This window comes from Strix uralensis, chromosome 2 (genome assembly GCF_047716275.1).
Source record: "Strix uralensis isolate ZFMK-TIS-50842 chromosome 2, bStrUra1, whole genome shotgun sequence".
Classification (NCBI taxonomy): Eukaryota; Metazoa; Chordata; class Aves; order Strigiformes; family Strigidae; genus Strix; species Strix uralensis.
Window position 1 is genome coordinate 131,644,792 of NC_133973.1, and position 20,431 is coordinate 131,665,222.

Here is a 20,431-nt window from a genome sequence, read left to right on the forward strand (position 1 = left end):
AATTTGAATTTCATGAAAGATAGCAGAAAAAAATCATTGTTTAAATCACTGCTTAAATCTCTAAAAGCAGTCTTCATGCACATATCTAAAGAGGAAGAAAATACATAGCTGATCAGATTATATTCAAGTAGAATAAGCCTATATACCACACTAGAAAACTGATAAGCATGTACCTGATAAGTAAAAACTTTTATACAACAGTTAAGAATTAAGTAAATGCCAAGCTTTTATTATCAAACTAGTTCTTTATTAAAAAAAAAAAAAAAAAAAAAAAAACAAATCCAGAAGAGGATCCAAACTTTCAAGGTTTAACCACTTACTAGCAAGAGACAGAATGAGCAACCAAACCCTGCCCTGTTACACTGGTGCAAATCTAGATTTACTTTACATATCTGACAGCAGAATTTTGTTCCACTTAACTAATTCTTATTTTAATGAGTTCCAGTCTATCAAAAGTGCCCATCCATATCCTCAAACTTAAGAAGCCTCTAAACTCTTGATTGCTGGAAGCAGGAAAGATATTCCGAGGGAAATATCACTCTGCACTTGACATCTTACCAAGCTTTATCTCTAACCATCAACCACAGACTTCTATCAGCTGCAGAGCTATAGAGGTCCTTTGGGATTTTTGTTCTATCTGCTATGGCCAGTCTAAAGTTTTATGAACCATCTAAAGAGATTCAGTCTGCTAATGCCAAATGTGACATAAATTGGCTTGTTAGCAAGCAGGCCTGGACTGAGCTTAGAATCAAAGGCTCCACCGTGCAGAGATGCAACAGATCAGGACAGGCAATTTTGTTTTACAGTAAAGGTTCAAATCCACAGAGACTACAGATTCTCAGGTGAGTGATTCACCTGGCTTTGTTACTGAGACTGATCTTTAAATAGCGGGGTTTTGTGTTTCATGCTTTATCTTATCATATTTATGCTGTAGCAGAGACTGACACAGGACCACGGTGGAGGTTAGAAGAAGTGTGTGACAGCGAATCATTTCCAAATTCTTAAGCGAGGTTTTACATCATAGTGTTTCCTGTAACAACAGATGACTGGGTTCAATCTCCCAAGGTTTATTCCCTGTCCTTTAATCCAGTATTGCCATTCTGCTTCTGTCATGAGATTTAAATATTTCTAGGTGACTATCCAGTGTTAGAAATCACTACTCTCCACTCATCACTGTTTTTTTCTGATTACTTATTCTGCAATGATACACTGTTTAAAAATAGTAAATGTTTATCCAAATAGGAATATCCCTAAGTGCCTCAGAAGTAAGGACATGGCAGGGAAGAAGAAAATGTGCTATTCTGTGGGTGAACAGAGAGCACCAAAATAAGGAAGAGCACTCCCTTACCCCTCCTTCCATCCCCAAAATAATTCAAGACCCAGCCTTCACTCAGGAAATCCCAGACTGGTGACAGCAAAGGGAGTTCCACGGCAGTCAGATTAAGAGGCAGGTGGCACAGCAAAAAAGGACAGGAGCTGAACATCAACAGGTTTAGATTAGCTGGAGACCGGGCCAGAGAATTATTTATGCAGCAGAGATCAGTACAACTGGGGTAAGCTCAGGAGCTGGTGCCAGAGGCACAAAGAAGGAGGTACTGAATTTTCTGTATAAAAATACATATACATAGTATGTATTTGTAGGAGGAAAAGCTTCAGCTCTTCTGTGGTTTTGCTTTTTCTTTAATTAAACCGCATCCTATTTTAGATGTTTCCACCATCCCTTATAAACAATTCAGAGGAATACAGAACGTGTAGCCTCTAAATGTGGCTGCCCCTGAAACTCAGCTCTCAGCAAAGACAGTGACAGTAGAGCAGATTGCAGATCTGACGGCTCCTACACACTTTGGTTGTCCCATTGCTCTACAGCTAGAGCACAGCTCACAAACTAAAGGTAAATAACGGAGCAAAGGGAAGGCCCAGACTGCCAAAACAACATAGCAAAACCCTTTCCTGAAGTTACTCCATTACATGTGATGGTAAATATTAGTAAAAATGTCTCTGCCCCTTCCACAAAAGATTAACATCCTGTTCTGTCATCCACTGCTCTGTTACAAAGCCCCAAGGTTGTTCCAAGAGCTGACCAGTTGCATGGCACAGTAAAATGGTTTACAAAGATGTTGCATAATGCTTGTCTAATTAGCTCTATCATGGGTTACTTACTTTGGGTGCAGCACTCATTCCAGAACTGACACATTCAGTGTATTTCTACACAATGTAGTCATGTTCTCCACCTCTCTGCTTCTCCCCCGTGTTTGTAAAATGGGATAGCAGCTTTTCCCAGCTTCTTCACAAGGATCTTGTGACAACAAAGTAATACACCAAGATGCTCAGACACAGTAAATTATCCAAGATACGAAGAAGAGATGGGCCTGCTGTGGGTTAGATGGATAGGTACTGTTGGGATGACCAGTAGGATGCATCTGAATCCATAATTAATGCTAAACACTTTCAAACAAATATTTATCCCTGTGACTTCACATAAAATGGTGATACTTGATACAAAAAAGGCAGATGTCCACCCAGAAAAATTCACACAGGGACACTGTCCTGTGGAGATGTATACACAAGCTTCATTCAGACTGCAAGAGCCATCAACAAACAGGGATGAGCTAGCACTTTTGGGTTTTGGCAAGGCTCAGATCCCAGGAAGGGATGATACAACTCAGGTCTGCTTGCATGGACAACTGAAGCTCTAGTTTTCAAACCCCTGAAAACACAAGATATTTAGACCTATAATTCATAGTCTTTCTGTGACACATAACAGTTCATTAATTATGTAGTTTTCAGGCATGTTCCCATTTATATTTCTTGCTTGCTTAGAGCACCCAAAACAAACAAACAAAGCAAACAAATCCTATTTTGCATGACTGTTCCCAACTGTAAAAAAAAGTCCCAAACAGCGGATGAGTATTCTGCAGAGAAGAATAACTTCTATCAGCCTTTGAAGAAGCTTTTTATATTAATTTCTTCAGAAATGCCTGTGCAACACCTTTATGACATATAGGCCGTCCCAGTCCCAGGGCAGGATTCCCACACTCATTTATAGTGGCATATGAGTGATACCAACAGAGTCAAAGGGAAGTCCCCCAAGCACTGCATGGGAGACATTCAGAACTTTTCACAAATAAATTCTGGAGAACGCATTCATAAGATGGCTATTCACAGACATTTATGCGATAAAGACAGACCTTTAGGTTTCTATAGCCCTGTAAGTGTATGACATTACACAGTATGTATGTACTGAATGAATAACAGGACTTGCAATCTAAAAGTACAAATGAAAATGCCACTAAAACATATTTTTTTTCAAGGTATTAAGGAAAAACGGGGTTGGTATAATAGAAGGTTATGTGAGATGCTGTAACATCTCTACAGCTTGGGCAGTGCCCAGATCCAACCCTGTACTCATTTGCATTTTGCCTGGAAGTCAGTGGCAGTTCCACCTATCTACAAAAGGATAGCTATAATGAACTGCTTGTTTGGGGTAGCCTAGAAGGAAAGTCCCATAGCTGAGTCTCTGATGAGGTCACCACTTTGCCACAGAGTTGTGCCACACTGGGAAAATCCCCTGGTGTGGGATACATTTTTGGTTCAGACACCTGTATCAGAACGGGTTGTCGAGGTCTCCTTTATCATTAATCAAGAGAAACACACCCTTCAATAGCCCAATTCATACTTTAAAGACCAGTCTAAAGGTGAACTGTGCCTCAAAAGTGTTTATAGCTCTCCAATGACATAAGCCCAGACAGATGAATTTCGCTTTCAGCATCTCTATCAAATACTGCCGAACAAGACATAGTTCCTATCCTTTGTCTTGAACAACTGCTTCAGCCACAAGTTTCTTCTACAGATTTCTATAGTGCCAGGCACAACAAGGCTCCTTGCAAACATGCAGTTTCCAGATATCATCATGGCATGAGTTACTGAAACATGAGTTACAGTTCTCTTCCACTTGAGCCCCGCTTCATCTGTTGGTTACGTACATATATGCTTTTTTAATTTATATGATGAACATGTTCGATTTCCTAAAAAAATTAAATCATTGCCTCCTGTTACGCTGCAGCACATCTAAGAGAAAAATAATGAAAACAATTTAGCTCACCTTACGGGGAACTACAAATACTCCTAAGCAGTCATATTAATCATATTTGCGGGTTATTGCAGGGTGTAAATAAAGAGTGGTGCTAACTTTGTTCTTGTGTATATCACCATAAATGCAGAATGTTTGAATTGCTCATGTTTGACCTTAGCATAGAATTTCCCATTTAGGAAAGTGTGTCTTTTGGTTAGCAACATCCTTCAAGCTATGTATATGTTACCAGAAAGTGCTTTTCCTCTGGGAATAATAAATAATAAACACTGTAGAATTTGCATGTGCACACTGTTTTTAAACTTCAGTGACACTGTCAAAATGTTGCCTGACTAAATCAGCACTTAAAACAGATTTTTAAAATAGTGTCCAGAAGAGTAATAAGTTTTGTTTAAATTTTTTTGGTCATAAACCTCATGAGCTGCTATGATTTTAAGTAGTTAAATCTATGTTTGTTTTTCTATGAAAGTTTACCTTTAAGTAATTGTTGTCATAAAGATCAATACCAAGTTTCAGATTAAAGAAAATTTCTATAACCAAGTTAGAAATATTTTGTTCTAAATTCTGTACTGCTACACTTCAGTGACTGGGACTGCTGTGGAAACATACTGGTGCTCTCCATAAAACAAATAAAGCAATAAAGACAGCAAATATCTTATACATAATATGTGCTTAATGAGATTACTCATTGTAAATAACTCATGTGAAATGTTTCCTGATGATGATGCCAAGTAGCTATGTGGGTCAGTCTGCAGATAATGGTTGTACAGCTTAATGTTTATCATACTATTTTTTTTTAAACGAATTATCACTTTACCTTAAGGGTTTCTGAGCTTGTTCTGCAATTATGAAACCCCTCTCTTGTTTCACTGGGATCACATGAACTGAAATAGGAGGAAAGATCACATATGTCATAAATTAAGTATATATATATTTCATTGTCAAGGGGCTATTACCATTGTAAAAAAAATCTTCTCTCTCCTTTCTTCCCTACTCTTTCATGAAACAGAGGAGTAAATGGCTTCTTTTGCCCTATTTCTCTCGAAATTTGCTCCTGAGCCCTTCTGTTAACACGTACTCTGCTACCTCTATCTACCCAAGCATGAAGCGTTTGCTGCCCTGCTGGGATGTGCTGCAATTTGCAGCTAATCCAACACTTCTTTAGACTAGCTGGAACTTTCCCTACTAAATCCATAAATCAGATTACAGGAGAGATGTCGCAACTCTTCAGCACCATGAACTACAGCCAACAACAACAGGAACAGCATGTTTTCCCCAGGGAAGGCTGGGGAGGGGTGGTGCAAATGAGAAGGAAGCATCAGAGAGCTATTAAAGAGGAAGAGGAATTTAAGTGGCTATTTTAAAAAGCAGCTTTGTAGCTGGCAATTGGTGAGAGACTCGGTAGTGCAGGGTACAGGCAGACTTTTTAAACGGTAGAGAGGTGGACAGTAAACTGCCTTGAGCACTGGGCAAGAAGGAGTACAGGAGACCTTGAAATGAAGAAGACCTGCAGGAATATAGTCATCCAGCAGAAACATGCATGGCATTACTTTAATACGTCCTTTAAAAATAAAGCTCAGTATTAGCACTGAAAATTTTCCATTACCATTAGCACCGAGGTGAAAGACAGAAGAACAGAGCATTGTATTAATAGCTCAGTTTTCAAATATTTCACGTTAGCCACAAAAAACATTCCCCACCACCCAGGTTGTCTGTGGAATTTATTAGCCAACAGGGTTTCAATAGAAAAAGACTTAAAGCTTAGAGAGAGACCTAGAAAAAGGCACTTTCTGGAGTGCAGGGCTATTTGTTTATTTTATAGAGTACATCTACACAGGAGAGGAAGGGCCATCATTACAAGGCACAACACAAAGTCCTGGGAGAGAGCCGAGTCCAGCCAGAGCTAGCCATTTATTTGTTTTGTGTTTAAAGAGAGCAAGACTGATTTCAGAAACCATTCTTCCAGACTCATCGCCTTAAAACAAAGCAGAATATGCATGTTTCAATATGTTTCTGCTTGGCTCCGTTGTACAGAACTAACATGCAGTCATCTTCCAAAAGTATGAATTTCTTTAAAACAACTCCTGTGAAGTGAGTCTGAATAAAAAAACCTTGATTAGTTTGAACCAGGAATCTTTACAGTCTAACACCCAGATCAGGCTAAATTCAGATATTGAGCAGGATATCAGTGCATGCCTGTCCCTCCAGTGCTCCCAATAAACTGGGAAAAAGGAAAGCCAGAGTAACTTTATCCTCTGTACACTGATCTATCCCATGTAAATAGAGCAAAAACATCCTGCACATGTATGCAGAGTTCAAAAAGTGACTTCTGCTCTCCTTGTGTTATCGATATAGGTAAACCCAGGGGCAGAACAACTGAGGTCTCAGCTGCCAAGCAGGCTGGCAGCCAAAACTTGCACTAAATTTCCACAGAATGTAGCCCTTATGTAAAGCTGCAGCCCATGAGCTATCAAAGCATGCACAGCTGCTACATTTCCCCTGTGAGGACCCTCGCTTAGGCTTCCCTACCCTTAAAGTCACTGTCCCCTTCTTCACATGGAGGGGACAGCTGATGCTGCATGAGGTTCTGTTTAGGGCATGCACCAAATCTTGCCCTAGGGCATGCCTTTTGTGCCCACACACCCTCTACCACTCTCTCCTGCTGCTTCTCAGTGGCAGATGACTCCCCAAAAGGGAATCTTTCAGTGGAAGGGGACTAGGACAGTGGGCCAAGGAGCTCTGCTGAGACTGTAGCAGGGAAAGGTAGAGGGATCCTATTGATGCTGCAGGGTTAGATAAGGTGAATGTTTGTGCTGAATGCCAAACTCAAGAAAAGCTCTCAACAGGGCCAGAAGAAAAGACAACCCCAAATGTTTCTGCAACACAGGTGCATCCTGTGATACTTCATTATCTTTGCATAATGGATCTAGCTAGCAAGCAACCCCAGTGATAGGAAGGTTTAGTATGCTAAAGAGCAGTACAGTGAACTCCTTTTGGAGTATTTTATAATCAAACACTACAAATCCTTCGGAAGACATGACTAAAAGTGCAAGTTCAGACAAAGCCACCCTTAGGTAATTCCCTTGATTAAAACTCTCAGACTTAAAATGAATCTAATTAAGGACATTGTGAAAGCACAGAAAGGCAGTGTTCACTTATGCCCTCTTTTGCAGATGGTGAGTTGCCAAACAGAATTGAGGATCTTAATTGCAAGAATCATCAGCAAATTCAAGAAGGATGGTAAATTAGGGACTGCAAAAGTCAGACTGTTACATAACAGCAATGCTGCCAGATCTCCTGGTTCTTGCATTAGATGGGAAAGGCACTCCCAAGAGAGGACACAGTGCTTTTTATAAAAACTGCTGAAAAAGGAGAGAAAAACCTAGCCAAGAGTCATGCCATCCTGAGTGACACAGCCAGCAAAATTGATGAAAGGGGATAGCCATTCTACCAGGTTTTTTTTCCTTCATGATTTGACACTGTTCCCCATACCACTGTTGAGAGCCATCTAAACACACACTACGGTTATCTAATGGAGTTGTCACAACTGGCCAGATCTCTGCTTTTTTTTTTTCTGATCTTTCACTCCTTTCATAGCAGGTAATATGCTTTGATGTGTCACTGGAAATTTTAATTTCATTAATCAGCTTTCCATCAAAATGCTGACATTTCACAGATATTCTTCTCTGATAAAAGCAAGGCAGTTAAAAAATGCTTTTGAAATCAGATGGTGAAAACCACTGACCACCTAAAAGTTCGTTTCTGTCTGATTTAATTTTCCCCAACTGCCTGCATTAGTCTACCAATAAAAGAAATCTACTGAAATATGGTAGAAAATGCTTATAAATATCTGATAAAGATAAGGTAGACAGAAACATCTGTTTGGCTGCATAGAAAATGGTTTGATAGAAAAGAAGTAGGAGGTACTTGAGAATCACAATTTATTTGTGGGGTAGCACTGAGCTCCTTCACTCCATTCAACTTTTATAATCAAGCAATATATAGATGGAAGCAAGATCCAAACCAGCAATTACCTCAAGGACCACAGGTTGTGCTCTACAATCAAAAAAATAGCAACTGAGTGAATGGTTGAACTGTATTCTAATAGTAAGTTGAGGTTTTTTTCAAAGACTCATAGAATAGTTTGGGTTGGAAAAGACATTTAAAGATCATCTAGTCCAACCCCACTCTGCCGTGGGCAGGGACATCTTTCACTAGATCAGGTTGCTCAAAGCCCCTTTGAACACTTTCAGGGATGGGGCATCCACAACTTCTCTGGGCAACCTGTTCCAGTGTCTCAGCAGTGTCATAATAAAGAATTTCTTCCTTGTTTCCAACCTAAACCTATCCTCTTTCAGCTTAACATCATTATCCCTTGTTCTATTACAACAGGCCCTATTAAAAAAGTCTGTCCCCATCTTTCTTACAAGCTCTCTTTAAGTATTGAAAGGCTCCCTGGACCCTTCTCTTCTTCAGGCTGAACACCCCCAACTCTCTCAGCCTGTCCTCACAGGGGAGGTGCTCCAGTCCTCTCATCATCTTCGTGGCCTCCTCTGGACCCACTCAAGAAGGTCCATGTCCTTCTTATATTGGGGTACCCAGAGCTGGACACAGCACTGCAGGGGGGGGGTCTCACTAGAACAGAGTAGAGGGGGAGAATCACATCCCTTGACTTCATGGCCACACTTCTGATGCAACCCAGGAATACGGTTGCCTTTCTGGACTGCAAGAGCACATTGCTGGCTCATGTACAATTTTTTATCCACCAGTATCCCCAAATCCTTCTCCACAGGGCTGCTCTCAATCCACTCATCCCACAGTCTGTACTGATACTGGTGATTCAACCCATGTACAGGATCTTGCACTTGGCCTTGTTGAACTTCATGAGGTTTGCACAGGCCCACTCCTCAAGCCTGTTAAGGTCTCTCTGGATGGCACTTCCCTTCCCTTCAGGTATCAACACCACCACTCAGCCTGGTGTTATCTGCAAATTTGCTGAGGGTGCACTCAATCCTACTGTCTATGTTGTTGATTAAGATATTAACTAGCATATGCCGCTGAACAAGTTTCCACTAAAACAGTTTAAAAATAACACTTCTTGGAGTTATCTGATCTTAGACCTCTTCTAGTGCTAACACATTTTGCGTGACAATTCAAAAATTTGCAAGATAGCAGGTGTATAGATATTACCTATAAATGCACACCTATCTGGTGTAACAAGAGAAAAACAAAGAATACTCGAGCTAAATGCTTTTATTTTTAATGGTTTAAGAAACAAATATCCTAAAAGATACCCAAAGCATTTAAAGCCACTATGTGAAAAGTCAGGTCTTGGTGTTAGTGGAAATAATTGAGTGCAACTGCTCCTGACTTACTACAAATGCCCAGTACACTTCCATTTCTCAAAGCACCACACTACTATACTTGTGCTTATGGTGCAACCCTCTTAATATAAACAAAAACCAACAAGACCACATCACAAAGTCGATCCAAAGCCTTTGAGAATGGAAACTAATAACTAGGAAGAGTTACTAATCAGTTACTGGGCTAGATCCTCACCTGGTAAAAAACTGTTTAGCTCAACTGTTCAATCAATACTTCTAAGTGGGTCCATTTTAATACAGATCAACAATGATATAATTAATTTTAACATATTATGAGGACAACCAAAATCACAGGGTTTACAATCACTTGCAAGATTAGCAGGAGACTGAGGAAGAAAGAAAACTTGAATTTGTTTCTCATTCATTTACTCATAAAAGGTGACAAGTTGATAGCTGTGGACCAGCATCATGCTGTGGTACAGGACCAATGAAAATGTCAGCTAAATCCTGCCAACTCCTCAACTGAGATAAATCATCATAGCTCTATTAGTTAGCCCTCTAACTTCCAGCATCCAATGATTTGGCTCTATCTACAGTGTATGTTCAGACAAGATATAAATCAATGAAGTGTCAACTTGACCACAGTTTCTTTTTTCTCTTCCAATATTACTGTGTCTTTGATAGTTAAAAGCAGATCTCACTGAAGTCATGTAATTGGCAGGAGGAGGAAAGCATTTACAAAGGCCATTTCCTATAAAACCAGCAGACAAGTTCACTCACTGCCCATCATCTCAAAAGTTGTTGCTACCTACACTGGTCAAATTTCCCCACTTATTAGTCTATAAAGCACTTGGAATCATCAGTCTTTTTTTCTTCCATGAGAATGTGGAAACAAAAAGATGCATCTCCCTTTCCTTGGGTCACTACCTGTGTCTCAGGACAGCCTGGTGCTCTAAACATCAGCTGTTTCTGGCAGAACCCGCAAGAGCTTATGAAAGAATGACCACAAACTGTGCCCATGACCAGGCAAAACTAGCAGGCTCCCAGTCATCACACTCAGCTGGAGCCCAGAGTTAATAACAATCAACAGTAACTCCACACTCCTCTGAGCTGGACACCAACAACCACTATACCATGCTTGCCACTGATCCCCATTGCTCCATATGGAATGAATTAAATTCCCAAAGGGCCTAAACTTCTGAAAAAGCCCTGCTAAGCTACTACCCAACATTTCAACATCTCAGGCTTCCCAAGGAGTTTGATCTGGCCTTAGGACTTGTGTCTGTTCTTTCTCAAATGCACTGAATATGGAAATTTTACCCGACAGGGCTGCTCCAAACACAGAGACTTACCATTCAGTCTCTCAAATCTGTGTATTAAAAGTCTCAAACTTACGGTAGAGTGCTGAATGGGTATCCAGGCAGGTGTTTCGACTGAGCATTTGTGCGATGGGCATCTGCCATGGCTCTGCTGCAAATAAGTGAAAATGGCATTATACATAACACAGTATGTGCTGCAGTCGCTAGGCACAATGGACTCCATTCCAGATGGAGCATCTAGGAGTTTGCTAGTGTGCATTACACCTCACAAAGTCATTTTCCACTGTCATGTAGGAAAAATAATCTGCAGTTCGCAGGACCAAAAAGGCCTCAACAGTTATCCATTAATTTTTGCTTTGAAGTTCTCAGTTACATGGGTGAACATATCCTTCATCCACTCTGAACCCCAAGCATGTGCCATCTGGCTTTCCTCCACACTGGAACATTCAGAGAACAACAGCGGAGCTTAGGCAGTAGGTAGAGATTGGCTTTTTCCCCCTTATTTCACGACAGGCTGCATTTTTCCATTATGTCCTCTTTGAACCAGTGATAGCTGCAGCCTAAACCACCCCAGGCCTATTTTCCAGGAGGAGTAAGTCTGTCCCAAATGTTTAGGGTGTGTTTCTTTGCTGAGCAGAACGCTCTGCTTGCTCCCCAGATTGGCCTCTAGAGGACATGGAGCAAGTACCCAAGACTCCTGCAGTTCCCTGAAACTTTTCAGAACCAAAAGAGTGAGGGGTTAATTTAAAGTCTAGTGTTCCACATGGCAGTGCAAGATGCAACCATCAGGCCTTCGGGCTGATCTTCCTGTAATTTCCCTTGCAGTGATTCAATTACATTTTAGCAAAGGTTTGGAGCCCATCAGAACAAATTGCACAGCAGATTGGGTCAGAGTCCCTGAAGAAAAGTTCAGAATAAATTCTGGTGTCTGCCACCATTACTCTCAGCATTTCACATAAGAGTCAAACTATTATTTAGCTCCTTGAGTTGGAGGACTCTTGTAACCATGTGTGTTCCTGCTGGAAATAATGTGGGAAAAAAAGCTTCCTTCCTTTTATTTTCATTTAAACCAGATATATCACAAGCAACCTTACATGTAAGCCACATTACACCTTTCTTTTCCCCATGCTGAGAGCAAAGGAGAGCAACTTCAGCAAACACTGACAATAAGGCTTCACATGATTTACAATTCTGAGTCTGATTTAAGAACATTAACTAACATGTTTTGTTCTTTATCTCCAAAAAGTAAACATTTGTAAAGCACTGCAATACTAAATACTTTTACAAGTTAAAAAAAAAAAAAAAAAAAAAGGAAAAACTGTGCTTATCAGTTTCAGCTTTACATTCCCCAAACCTTAAAAACTGGTTATCTTTTATATTTTCACTTAGACAACTTTAAGGACTATTCAGAAAAACAGTAGCAAGCAAGAAGCGTTGTACCTTTAGATGAAAGTTTAGAAAGTCTTGCTTAGAAGGATTTGAAAAAGTCACTGCTACCATGACAGCAATATCCTGTGTGTTATCTCCTCTAAGCAAGGGATGAATGCAACAGCAAACTATGTAATCCTATCAAAATAATAAAACTATAAATGAATTTTGATCAAAAGACTGCATGAAATATTGGTAATTATTTTTTCCTTTTTTTAACAATTGTACATCTTCAGCCTTTAATCCAAAGCAAGATAAAGGCAAGAAAATTAGTAATTTGCTTTGGTCAGGAAACATTTTTCTGATTGAAAAGCCTGATCTTACAAACTCAGGTAACCATGTAACATGTTTGTCAGGAGACTCCTCACAAAGACTCCTCATATTCTTAAAGAGGATGCATCTGCAAAATAAAAGCTCCAGATCTCATAGAAGGAGGGGCTAATACTCTGCAAGTGTTCTTGACTTTAAGTTTTATACCAAAATTGTCCCAAGGCCTGGAATCACATGACACATGCTGCATATTCAAAGGCCAGAAAGACAGAGGTAACTGGGAATTGCTTGTAGGCAGCAGTTCTCCAGAGATCCCAATTTTTCAGCACGAGTGCTGGGCTGATCGTGCATCTGGGCTGTAAGGCAACCTGCAGAGTTTGGCCTTTCACAGCTGGGTATTTGAATTATGGTGATGAAAACATGACATTGCACTGGTATTGTCTGAGAAATGCATGTAGTTCAAAGGCTAGGACTGAACACTTTTCTCCTACATCTTTTTGGGGATTTGGAGTTGGATTTTTTTTTTTAATTACAGATGACATCTTATTTGAATGATCACTACTTTTTGTATTGTTGTGTAAAAAGCAATGCTTTTCATACCTTTCATATCTTACACCTTCACCTAGCTGAAACAGTTCTAAGAAATAAGGTTGTATATCAGCTGCTGGTAATGCTTTTCTTCATGGAAGTGCTCCTTTTTTTTTTTTTTTTAAAAATCAGCCAAAAGCTCCAACACGTCACACCTAGAGACACCAACTAAAAAAAATTACCCAAAAGGTCAAGACTACAAAAAGTATTCTGCAAGAATAGGCAATACAAGTAAGCATAGGAATATATTGAGAATTATTTGAGGGCTGTAGAAGGAATTGATTCCATTTGATTAGTACTACTAACATTTTCTCCAGCTTAGAAGCTTTGTGAAAATAAGGATGATAGACCCTGGTCCACCACTACACTAGAAAGTTTAAAATCTGAAAAGTGATGAAAATCCATAATTTGAAATCGTTTTTCTTCAGGCAGCCTTCAAGGGAGGACAGAATTATCTGTAGTCTGCTTTTCATGTTTACTAATATCTGTATGGAAAAAGAATATCTCTTGCCTTGCTGTTTGGGAGAAAACGTTCCAATAAAAGAGTTCTCCGTCTGAAATGGAAACAGAGAGGCTGTTTCTCCATAGCTTATGAATGAATGATTTCCACAGTCTTCGTTTACTCCCTTTCTTTGAGGTTACACGGCCTCCTGCACTAAGCTTCACCCTTGAGCCAGCTCCAATGTGGTGATAGACACAGCTATCTAGGCGTAGGCTTTATCACAGCTTCATGCAATCAGAGCCTTCAAAATATGCAATAAGATCTTCAGCTTGTGTAATTTTTATATAGAGAGACCTTAGAACACAAAAGAATAATTCCATTCTCATTGCTGAATTCAGCATCAGTCACAGCTTTTTTCCTGGGTTGATGCTTTAAATCCTCGATAAATTGCATAGCAATAATAGAGTCAGGAAGCAATGAAGTGATGACCAAAGTCAGAGAGAGATGCTAACCTCCTAGTCAGAGACAGTGCAATTCCTTCTCTGGAGGCACTGTTACATGTAATTCCCAAATGAATAGGTTTATCAAGCATCCAGAAATGCAGACCTCATAGATAACCAGGAGACAGAAAAGCACTACCTTCTGAAGCCAAAACCAGGCTGCAAGACCTTCAGAGTCTTTGCACATCTACCTCCTAGCATACAGTCTTTAAGCAAGCTCCTTTCCTACATGCTTTTCTCAGTCAGGTGTTGAAATAACTCACTGCTATTAGCACTGGTTAGAAACATCAGTAAACTGTGTCTTGCAGATACATGACTACAATGCAGAGTGATAGCATCAGTGCCCACTGCAATACTGCAGTGGGAAATATTGCACATTGAATATTGAATTGGAAGGTGAGAGCTTTGTGGCGCTGCATGAGAGGTTTCAGGGGACAGATACAGTTGCACATCAGCAAGCTCTGGGTAAGATTTCAAAGAATTCCTCTTTTGTGTTGTGTGATCAACCATTGTGACTGCTAAGGGTATTTGGAGGACTTTCAGAGCAAGTACGTATAGCTTATTGCCACTTTCTCATAGGCAGGGAGAGATTACATATATATCATCAATACCCAGTTTGGACGGCCAAATATTGCCTAATGTGTCTGTGGCTGGAGATATTTTTGGAAGCAGATCTTAGCTCTGCAGGAAGATGTAAAAAAATCCAGAGAGGATATCTAGGAATATTTTATCTGCTAAAGGTTCAGTGCTCACTGAACTGCAGCACTCTTTAAGATCTGACTTAATATTCTTTCTCAGAGAAGACATTGGTGATCAGAGTCAAAAGCAGTCACAGGTGAGATTCCATTTGTATCCACTAGAACAGCCAAGAATATGACTTGCAAATTATATATAGGTCCTTGAGTGAGGTCTCCAGTAGCAAAAGAGTCGGCTGAAGTCAAACCCAGTGGAACATACTTAGCTACTCCTACATATCCTTGCAAATTATCTTCTCTGATGCGGGTGATTGATTTCTGGAGAAATGAAAATTGTAGATCTCAACTAGAGGCCTCAGACTGGGTAAAATATAATCATATACTAGGCCATACCCCTGAAGTAATGATTCACTCATAAATAACTATTCCCTTCTCCTTGACTGGACACATCCTCTCATTTTTCAGAAGTCTTGCATCAGGTGAAGGGAGACAGAAGGAAATTTGCATGGTAGTAGCAAACAGATTAAAACACAAAAGAAATGCATGTTTATGTTGAGGATGCATGCCAGGAGACACATCTTTTCTGCTTTTAGTGGCCTATTGGACATCGCAAAGAATCCATTCGGTCAGCTCCAGCTGTGTGAAATGCATAAAAATGCAGCTCACTGTGGCACTAGGAAATGATCTTCCCACCTTCACCCAGGCCCTCCAAATACTAGAGGAGGGACCTGCTAAGGGTGTATAGCTTGCTATCATTAGACAGCACTATCATTAACTGAGTCAGGATAAGGCGCTCTTGTTTTCTTTTTCTTGCTCAGTATCTTCCACCTTCCCTTACATCTGCAGCTCTCCACTGCTGTGCAGTAGGATTAAGCCCTAACCATATCTGCCCGAGCAGTTAATTGAACATTTTCTTTTCTCAGTTTATAGAGCTGCTCAAAGATTTATGAAACAAATCACCCTTCTCCTTTCAGAGTTAAAACCAATCACAATAAAGACATCTTCCTAAAATCAGCAAATTATAATCTAATGAAATCTACCGAAAATTTCAGTTGCACTAAACAAGGTCAATGCTCAGAAGAAACGAAATGTCACTCAGAAATGAAGATCAAAGAAATTCCCTTCCATTCCTGCTGCTGCCATAGAGACCAAGGGAGGGAGAAGAGGGGGAAGAAGAGATTTAACAGACTTAATTCTTCCTGAAATTTATAATTAACTACAAGGGAAAAGGGACAATTACCATATTTCTAAAGAATAAAGGAGAAAAAAGTTGAGCTTTTGACAAGATATAATTACAAGACATTACATATGCAATGCACATTGGTTTGTTCTGTGTAATTTTCTTGAGACTCCCCCCCCAAAATGATTTTTTTTTTCTAGAAAAGACAACACGTGTCTCATCAGTTTACATTCATAATGTTTGAAATCCAAAAGCTAGAGGCTTACAATAACTGTTCCAAAATTTAACTTTGGTAAATAAAGATTTGAAATAAATACTCAGATACACTCCCCATCTGTCAGACATCTATGAGTATGTTCTCCAGCTAAGATAAATGGTAATCAATGAAAAGGATCTTCCTGCTCTTCTAAGACTGTGCAGTTTAGCCAGCAGCCAACCCATAGTCATCAAAGCTGTCCTCAAGTACCACTTCAGAATAGAGTTTACTAAATTACATGTAAATTGCATGGATTCAGCACTATTACACTTTTAGGGTCTGGCAGGAAAACACCACAGTTTGAAGTGTTCATCAGCACCTAATAATGACTATAGAAAAAGATTTTGATTTTAGCTAAATGTGAATCTCTGGGGGGAAAATCATTATGTTTCCTTTGTTTTGAGTTAGTTATAGCCAGGAAATTCAGCACAAAAAACTTAGCTACCCAGTTTATGATTTCAAACTGCAATGATTCAAAGCCTGAAGTCTTGCAAAGAAAAAACAACAAATGTTGCCCAGATCTATTTAGCACAATTAACAATATGCGGGCACGTAGAAATGTGGTTATTTTCTTGTTTCATATCCAGCAAAATTTAAATCAGATCCTCATGTAGCTCTTTACAGCTCTGCTGGTTTTGGTAAGATTTTACTAGTCTACAACACCTGAGGCACTGGTTCAACCTCATTATTTATACCTAGCTTTATCATTTCCTAATTTTGGGACTGACTTTACAGCTTCTTGGACATATATAGCTGATCTTGTAGGGAGTCCCACAAAACAAATTGAATGTCATTCTTGAAGTATATACCTTTTTAAAACTCATAGAGTTTTTTCAGATTAACACAATATAATGGGGGGGGGGGGGGGGGGGGCAGAGGGCATGAAACAGTAAGGTCTATTACAAAAGCATTTCAACATAAATAAATGTTGTAAGTTTTAGCTATTTGCATTGGCATCAGACCACCATAACCAAAGGTCCTCATAGTGGATTCACCTCTGCAAAGCAAGACCAGCAGCTGGCATATAGTGTGTGGACCTGCTCTCCACCTCCAGCAGATGACCTGCTCTGATTTACCATTCTGTCCTTCTGGGAACATCTTGGGACTGGTTTTGCTGCTGTTCTAAATTAGAAAGGTTGGAAGAGTGAGGTCCCTCCAGTAGTGCCACCTTCACATTTTTCAGTTCTTCAGCCAAGTTCTAAAAACAACCTTTAAATCAACTGGGTTGGCAGTGGGAGTCAATTGTGCTGGCTAAATGCTGAATGAGGGATACAAGACCTGCCCCTATCTTTCCCAAGCGTGGCGCACTATCAACAGGGATTTATAATGACATACTTAATGTAGACTGGTTGTTTCAAACTCAACTAACCAAGTCACAGCAGCTCCTCACTCAGATTCACATAGATGCTATTGAAGTGGATGAGCTCTGAATTTTGACTTGTCTTCCATGTTGGAACTATGGAGAAAGGAAAGCTAATTCTGACAAAAAGACAAGGGGTCAATTTTATAGATCTTCTCTGCTTTACTCTTAAATTCATGCTGCAAAGTGGAGTGATGAGAGTGTGGATCAGGAGAGACCTACAGAAGAGTCATACCATACCCAGGGTCTCTAAGCCAGATGTTGGTCCCGTACTTGACCACAATAGCTTCTTATTTTCCATGACCATTGTGCATATTGAGACTTCTGCTCACACATGTGTCAGAGTTTTCCCTTAAGTACATACTTTGGTGGTCCCTGTTACAAATACATTGCCGGATGAGCAGAAGAAAATAAGATAGACAGATGTTGCTGGTTCCTGGCAACTTTTCCAGTCAGAATTGTACACATTCAACCTTGGTATGGATTAACAACATAAACAAGCATATCACCCTGCTTCCCAGCACCATTGCAAAAGAGTTTTTTCCTTCCATCTTTATTTCATTCTTTTAAACACTTGAACTAAATCGTTAGAAAAGATGCTAGATGGACAGCCATGAAGACATACTGTTAATTTACCAAACTAGACTAACACAGAATTTAAAAAAACCGAAAAAACTAAAAACAAAACCCCAAGCTTCTTCACTAGCAGAAATGAACTGAGTCATTAACTCTAAAATAAAAACCCCAAATGTACAAGATCTTTTTTCATTCACATGAATAATCATATTTTCCCACAGAGGTCAGTGACACTTGATTTAAGAATGGAACCTGTGTAGTGAGTGATCTGGCTTAAACCACTACAGAGTTAAGTGAAAGCTGGCAACAAGAACCTCTAAGAAAGAATAATTTTTGCAGAATTTTCAACATTTTGATGATGGAAATTTATTTTTGTAGCTAACAAAACCAACCAGTTCAAGCTGGGCATTCTCCCTGGGTCTGAAGGTGGCCAGTTCTCCAGTTTACAAGCTGGAGGACACAGCTCTGGGTCACAGGAACCCTACTGCTGCCAGTGCTCAGTGCTGTGAACTTGGGATTCAGGCAGCAAACAGCTAGTGGTTTAGGTTTTGTGAATACATTGGGATTATTTTATTTGGTGTCTAGTCTATACGTACACTTTGCAAGCTCTTCTTAAAACACAGAAGCTTTCAGGTGATAGCATCTGGGATTTTAAGCAAAACTCAAAATACAGCTCCCAAACAAAACAAGAGGTGACATCAGTGGCAACCAACATTGACACTTCTTAGGGCCATTACTAATGTTAAGGATAATAAAACATTAGACTGGATTGTCCAGGAAGTTTTAAAATCTCTATCCTAGGAGAAGGTCTTTAGCTAGCTCTGCTTGTGACAGAGGACTGGATGGCCACTTGTGGTATTATTCAATTGTCTTTTTTTTTTCCCTGCTGTGATTGCCAGCTGCAAGTATCAAAAAGCCTGAATCTGACACCTTGAAATCATGAGATTTAAAAAAGAAAAATACGTTTTGATTTTCCTTGATTCGCCTTTTGGGTTTTAGATGTTTAGAGTTTGCACTTCTGAGCTCTCCTTTGTAGCAACAACAACCAGAAAGCTTTTTGGTTTTTTTTCCAGGGAAAGCTGATCATCTTTTCTAAGCCACCTGACACCAAGAACTGGGAGTTTCAGTGAAGCAGCCCCTGTTTTAGTGAATCTTGTAGGGCAACATAGAGCTATCTATTTTCTTTTTCACCAGCGGCAGCTCCTGTTGTATTCATAATTCTGTAAAAGGCAGAGGGATGGAAGGAGAGCTGATAGTTAGAGGAGAGGACAGCATATTGCCTCTGACTGTTGGGAGGCACAGTGGGAATGTTCTTCCTTCTCAAAAACTCCTGGTGCTCCCACTGGGATGGAATCTTGACCTAAGCTTTTATTTATACTGATTTCTTCCTAATGATAAAATAATGTCACAAAATAACATGCTTTATGGGACAGTGAAAGAAAGAAGCTATGCTGGGAACACGATCAATTAAAATAAACTAGGAGACCATAAGAAGTCCTCCTTGACTGATTCGGTATTTTCTAAGTCCTGTGTTCAGAAATGCATGGAAACATGAAGGAAATAAAAAAGAAGAGGAAGAATTTGTACAAATTAATATCTTAATTCTATCTTAAATATCTCTTACACTTTGGCTGAAAAAATAATGTCAGTAGGATTTAAGATTTGGCAAGGTACATCAGAAATTAATTTTATTAGATGGCGTCCTTCATCATATAGAGTTCAAAGCAGGATATTTAGAACATCGTACATAATCTACAAGGGCATATTCACTCCACCACAACATTTATGTCATTTTCTATAGATTGGAAATACTGAACATTCCAGACTAAATTTAATGATCATGTGTTAAAAATGTCAACTTTTTGAACAGTGTTCATCTTTTGCAGTTTAAATCATCTTTTTCTCCCTTTTTATTATTTATAAGATCTGGAGAATAAAACTGATGTATTTACTCCCTCTTGACATTAAGATCCACTTTTACAAGAATGAGAATGTCAATTATTTGCACAAATCAGACAAATGGATATTCAAATAAGGGTAATTAACAGATCTGAGGCCAAAAATGACCATACTGTTGCGCTGTAGAAGTCATGCTTATTGAAATGAATTTTTAAAAAATCTCAAATGTTCTGAAAAAGGTCTGCTCTTCTTATATTGCTGAAAATTGGCATAAACTGATGCCATAAAAATTTTGTAGGTTTAAAGGAAGTAGAGTTAGTCCAATGCACAATAAAGCACGTAAGAGCAGATTATGGATCAATACGATATAATGTCACTGATGCAGCTATTTAAATATGGCACCAAACTAGATGAGAACATCAACTGTAATTTATTTGGCTTCAAGCCTTTGCAATATGAAAGTGTTCCGAAACTAGATTTTTGCCATTATTCAGCTCAATTACA

The 20,431-nt window shown here is 39.4% G+C and overlaps 1 protein-coding gene across 12 annotated transcripts in view; it reads right to left on the reverse strand.

Annotated features, from left to right (window-relative positions):
- The window catches only part of DLG2 (discs large MAGUK scaffold protein 2), a 1,055,297-nt gene that overhangs the window by 873,899 nt on the left and 160,967 nt on the right, over positions 1-20,431 (reverse strand). For 2 of the 12 annotated variants that reach the window (XM_074860360.1, XM_074860358.1), the window contains exon 2: positions 10,810-10,884. The exons of the other annotated variants lie outside the window; for them this stretch is intronic. In XM_074860360.1, coding sequence (XP_074716461.1) covers positions 10,810-10,884 — 75 coding nt within the window. The remainder of the gene's footprint in view (positions 1-10,809; positions 10,885-20,431) is intronic. 12 annotated transcript variants of the gene reach the window in all.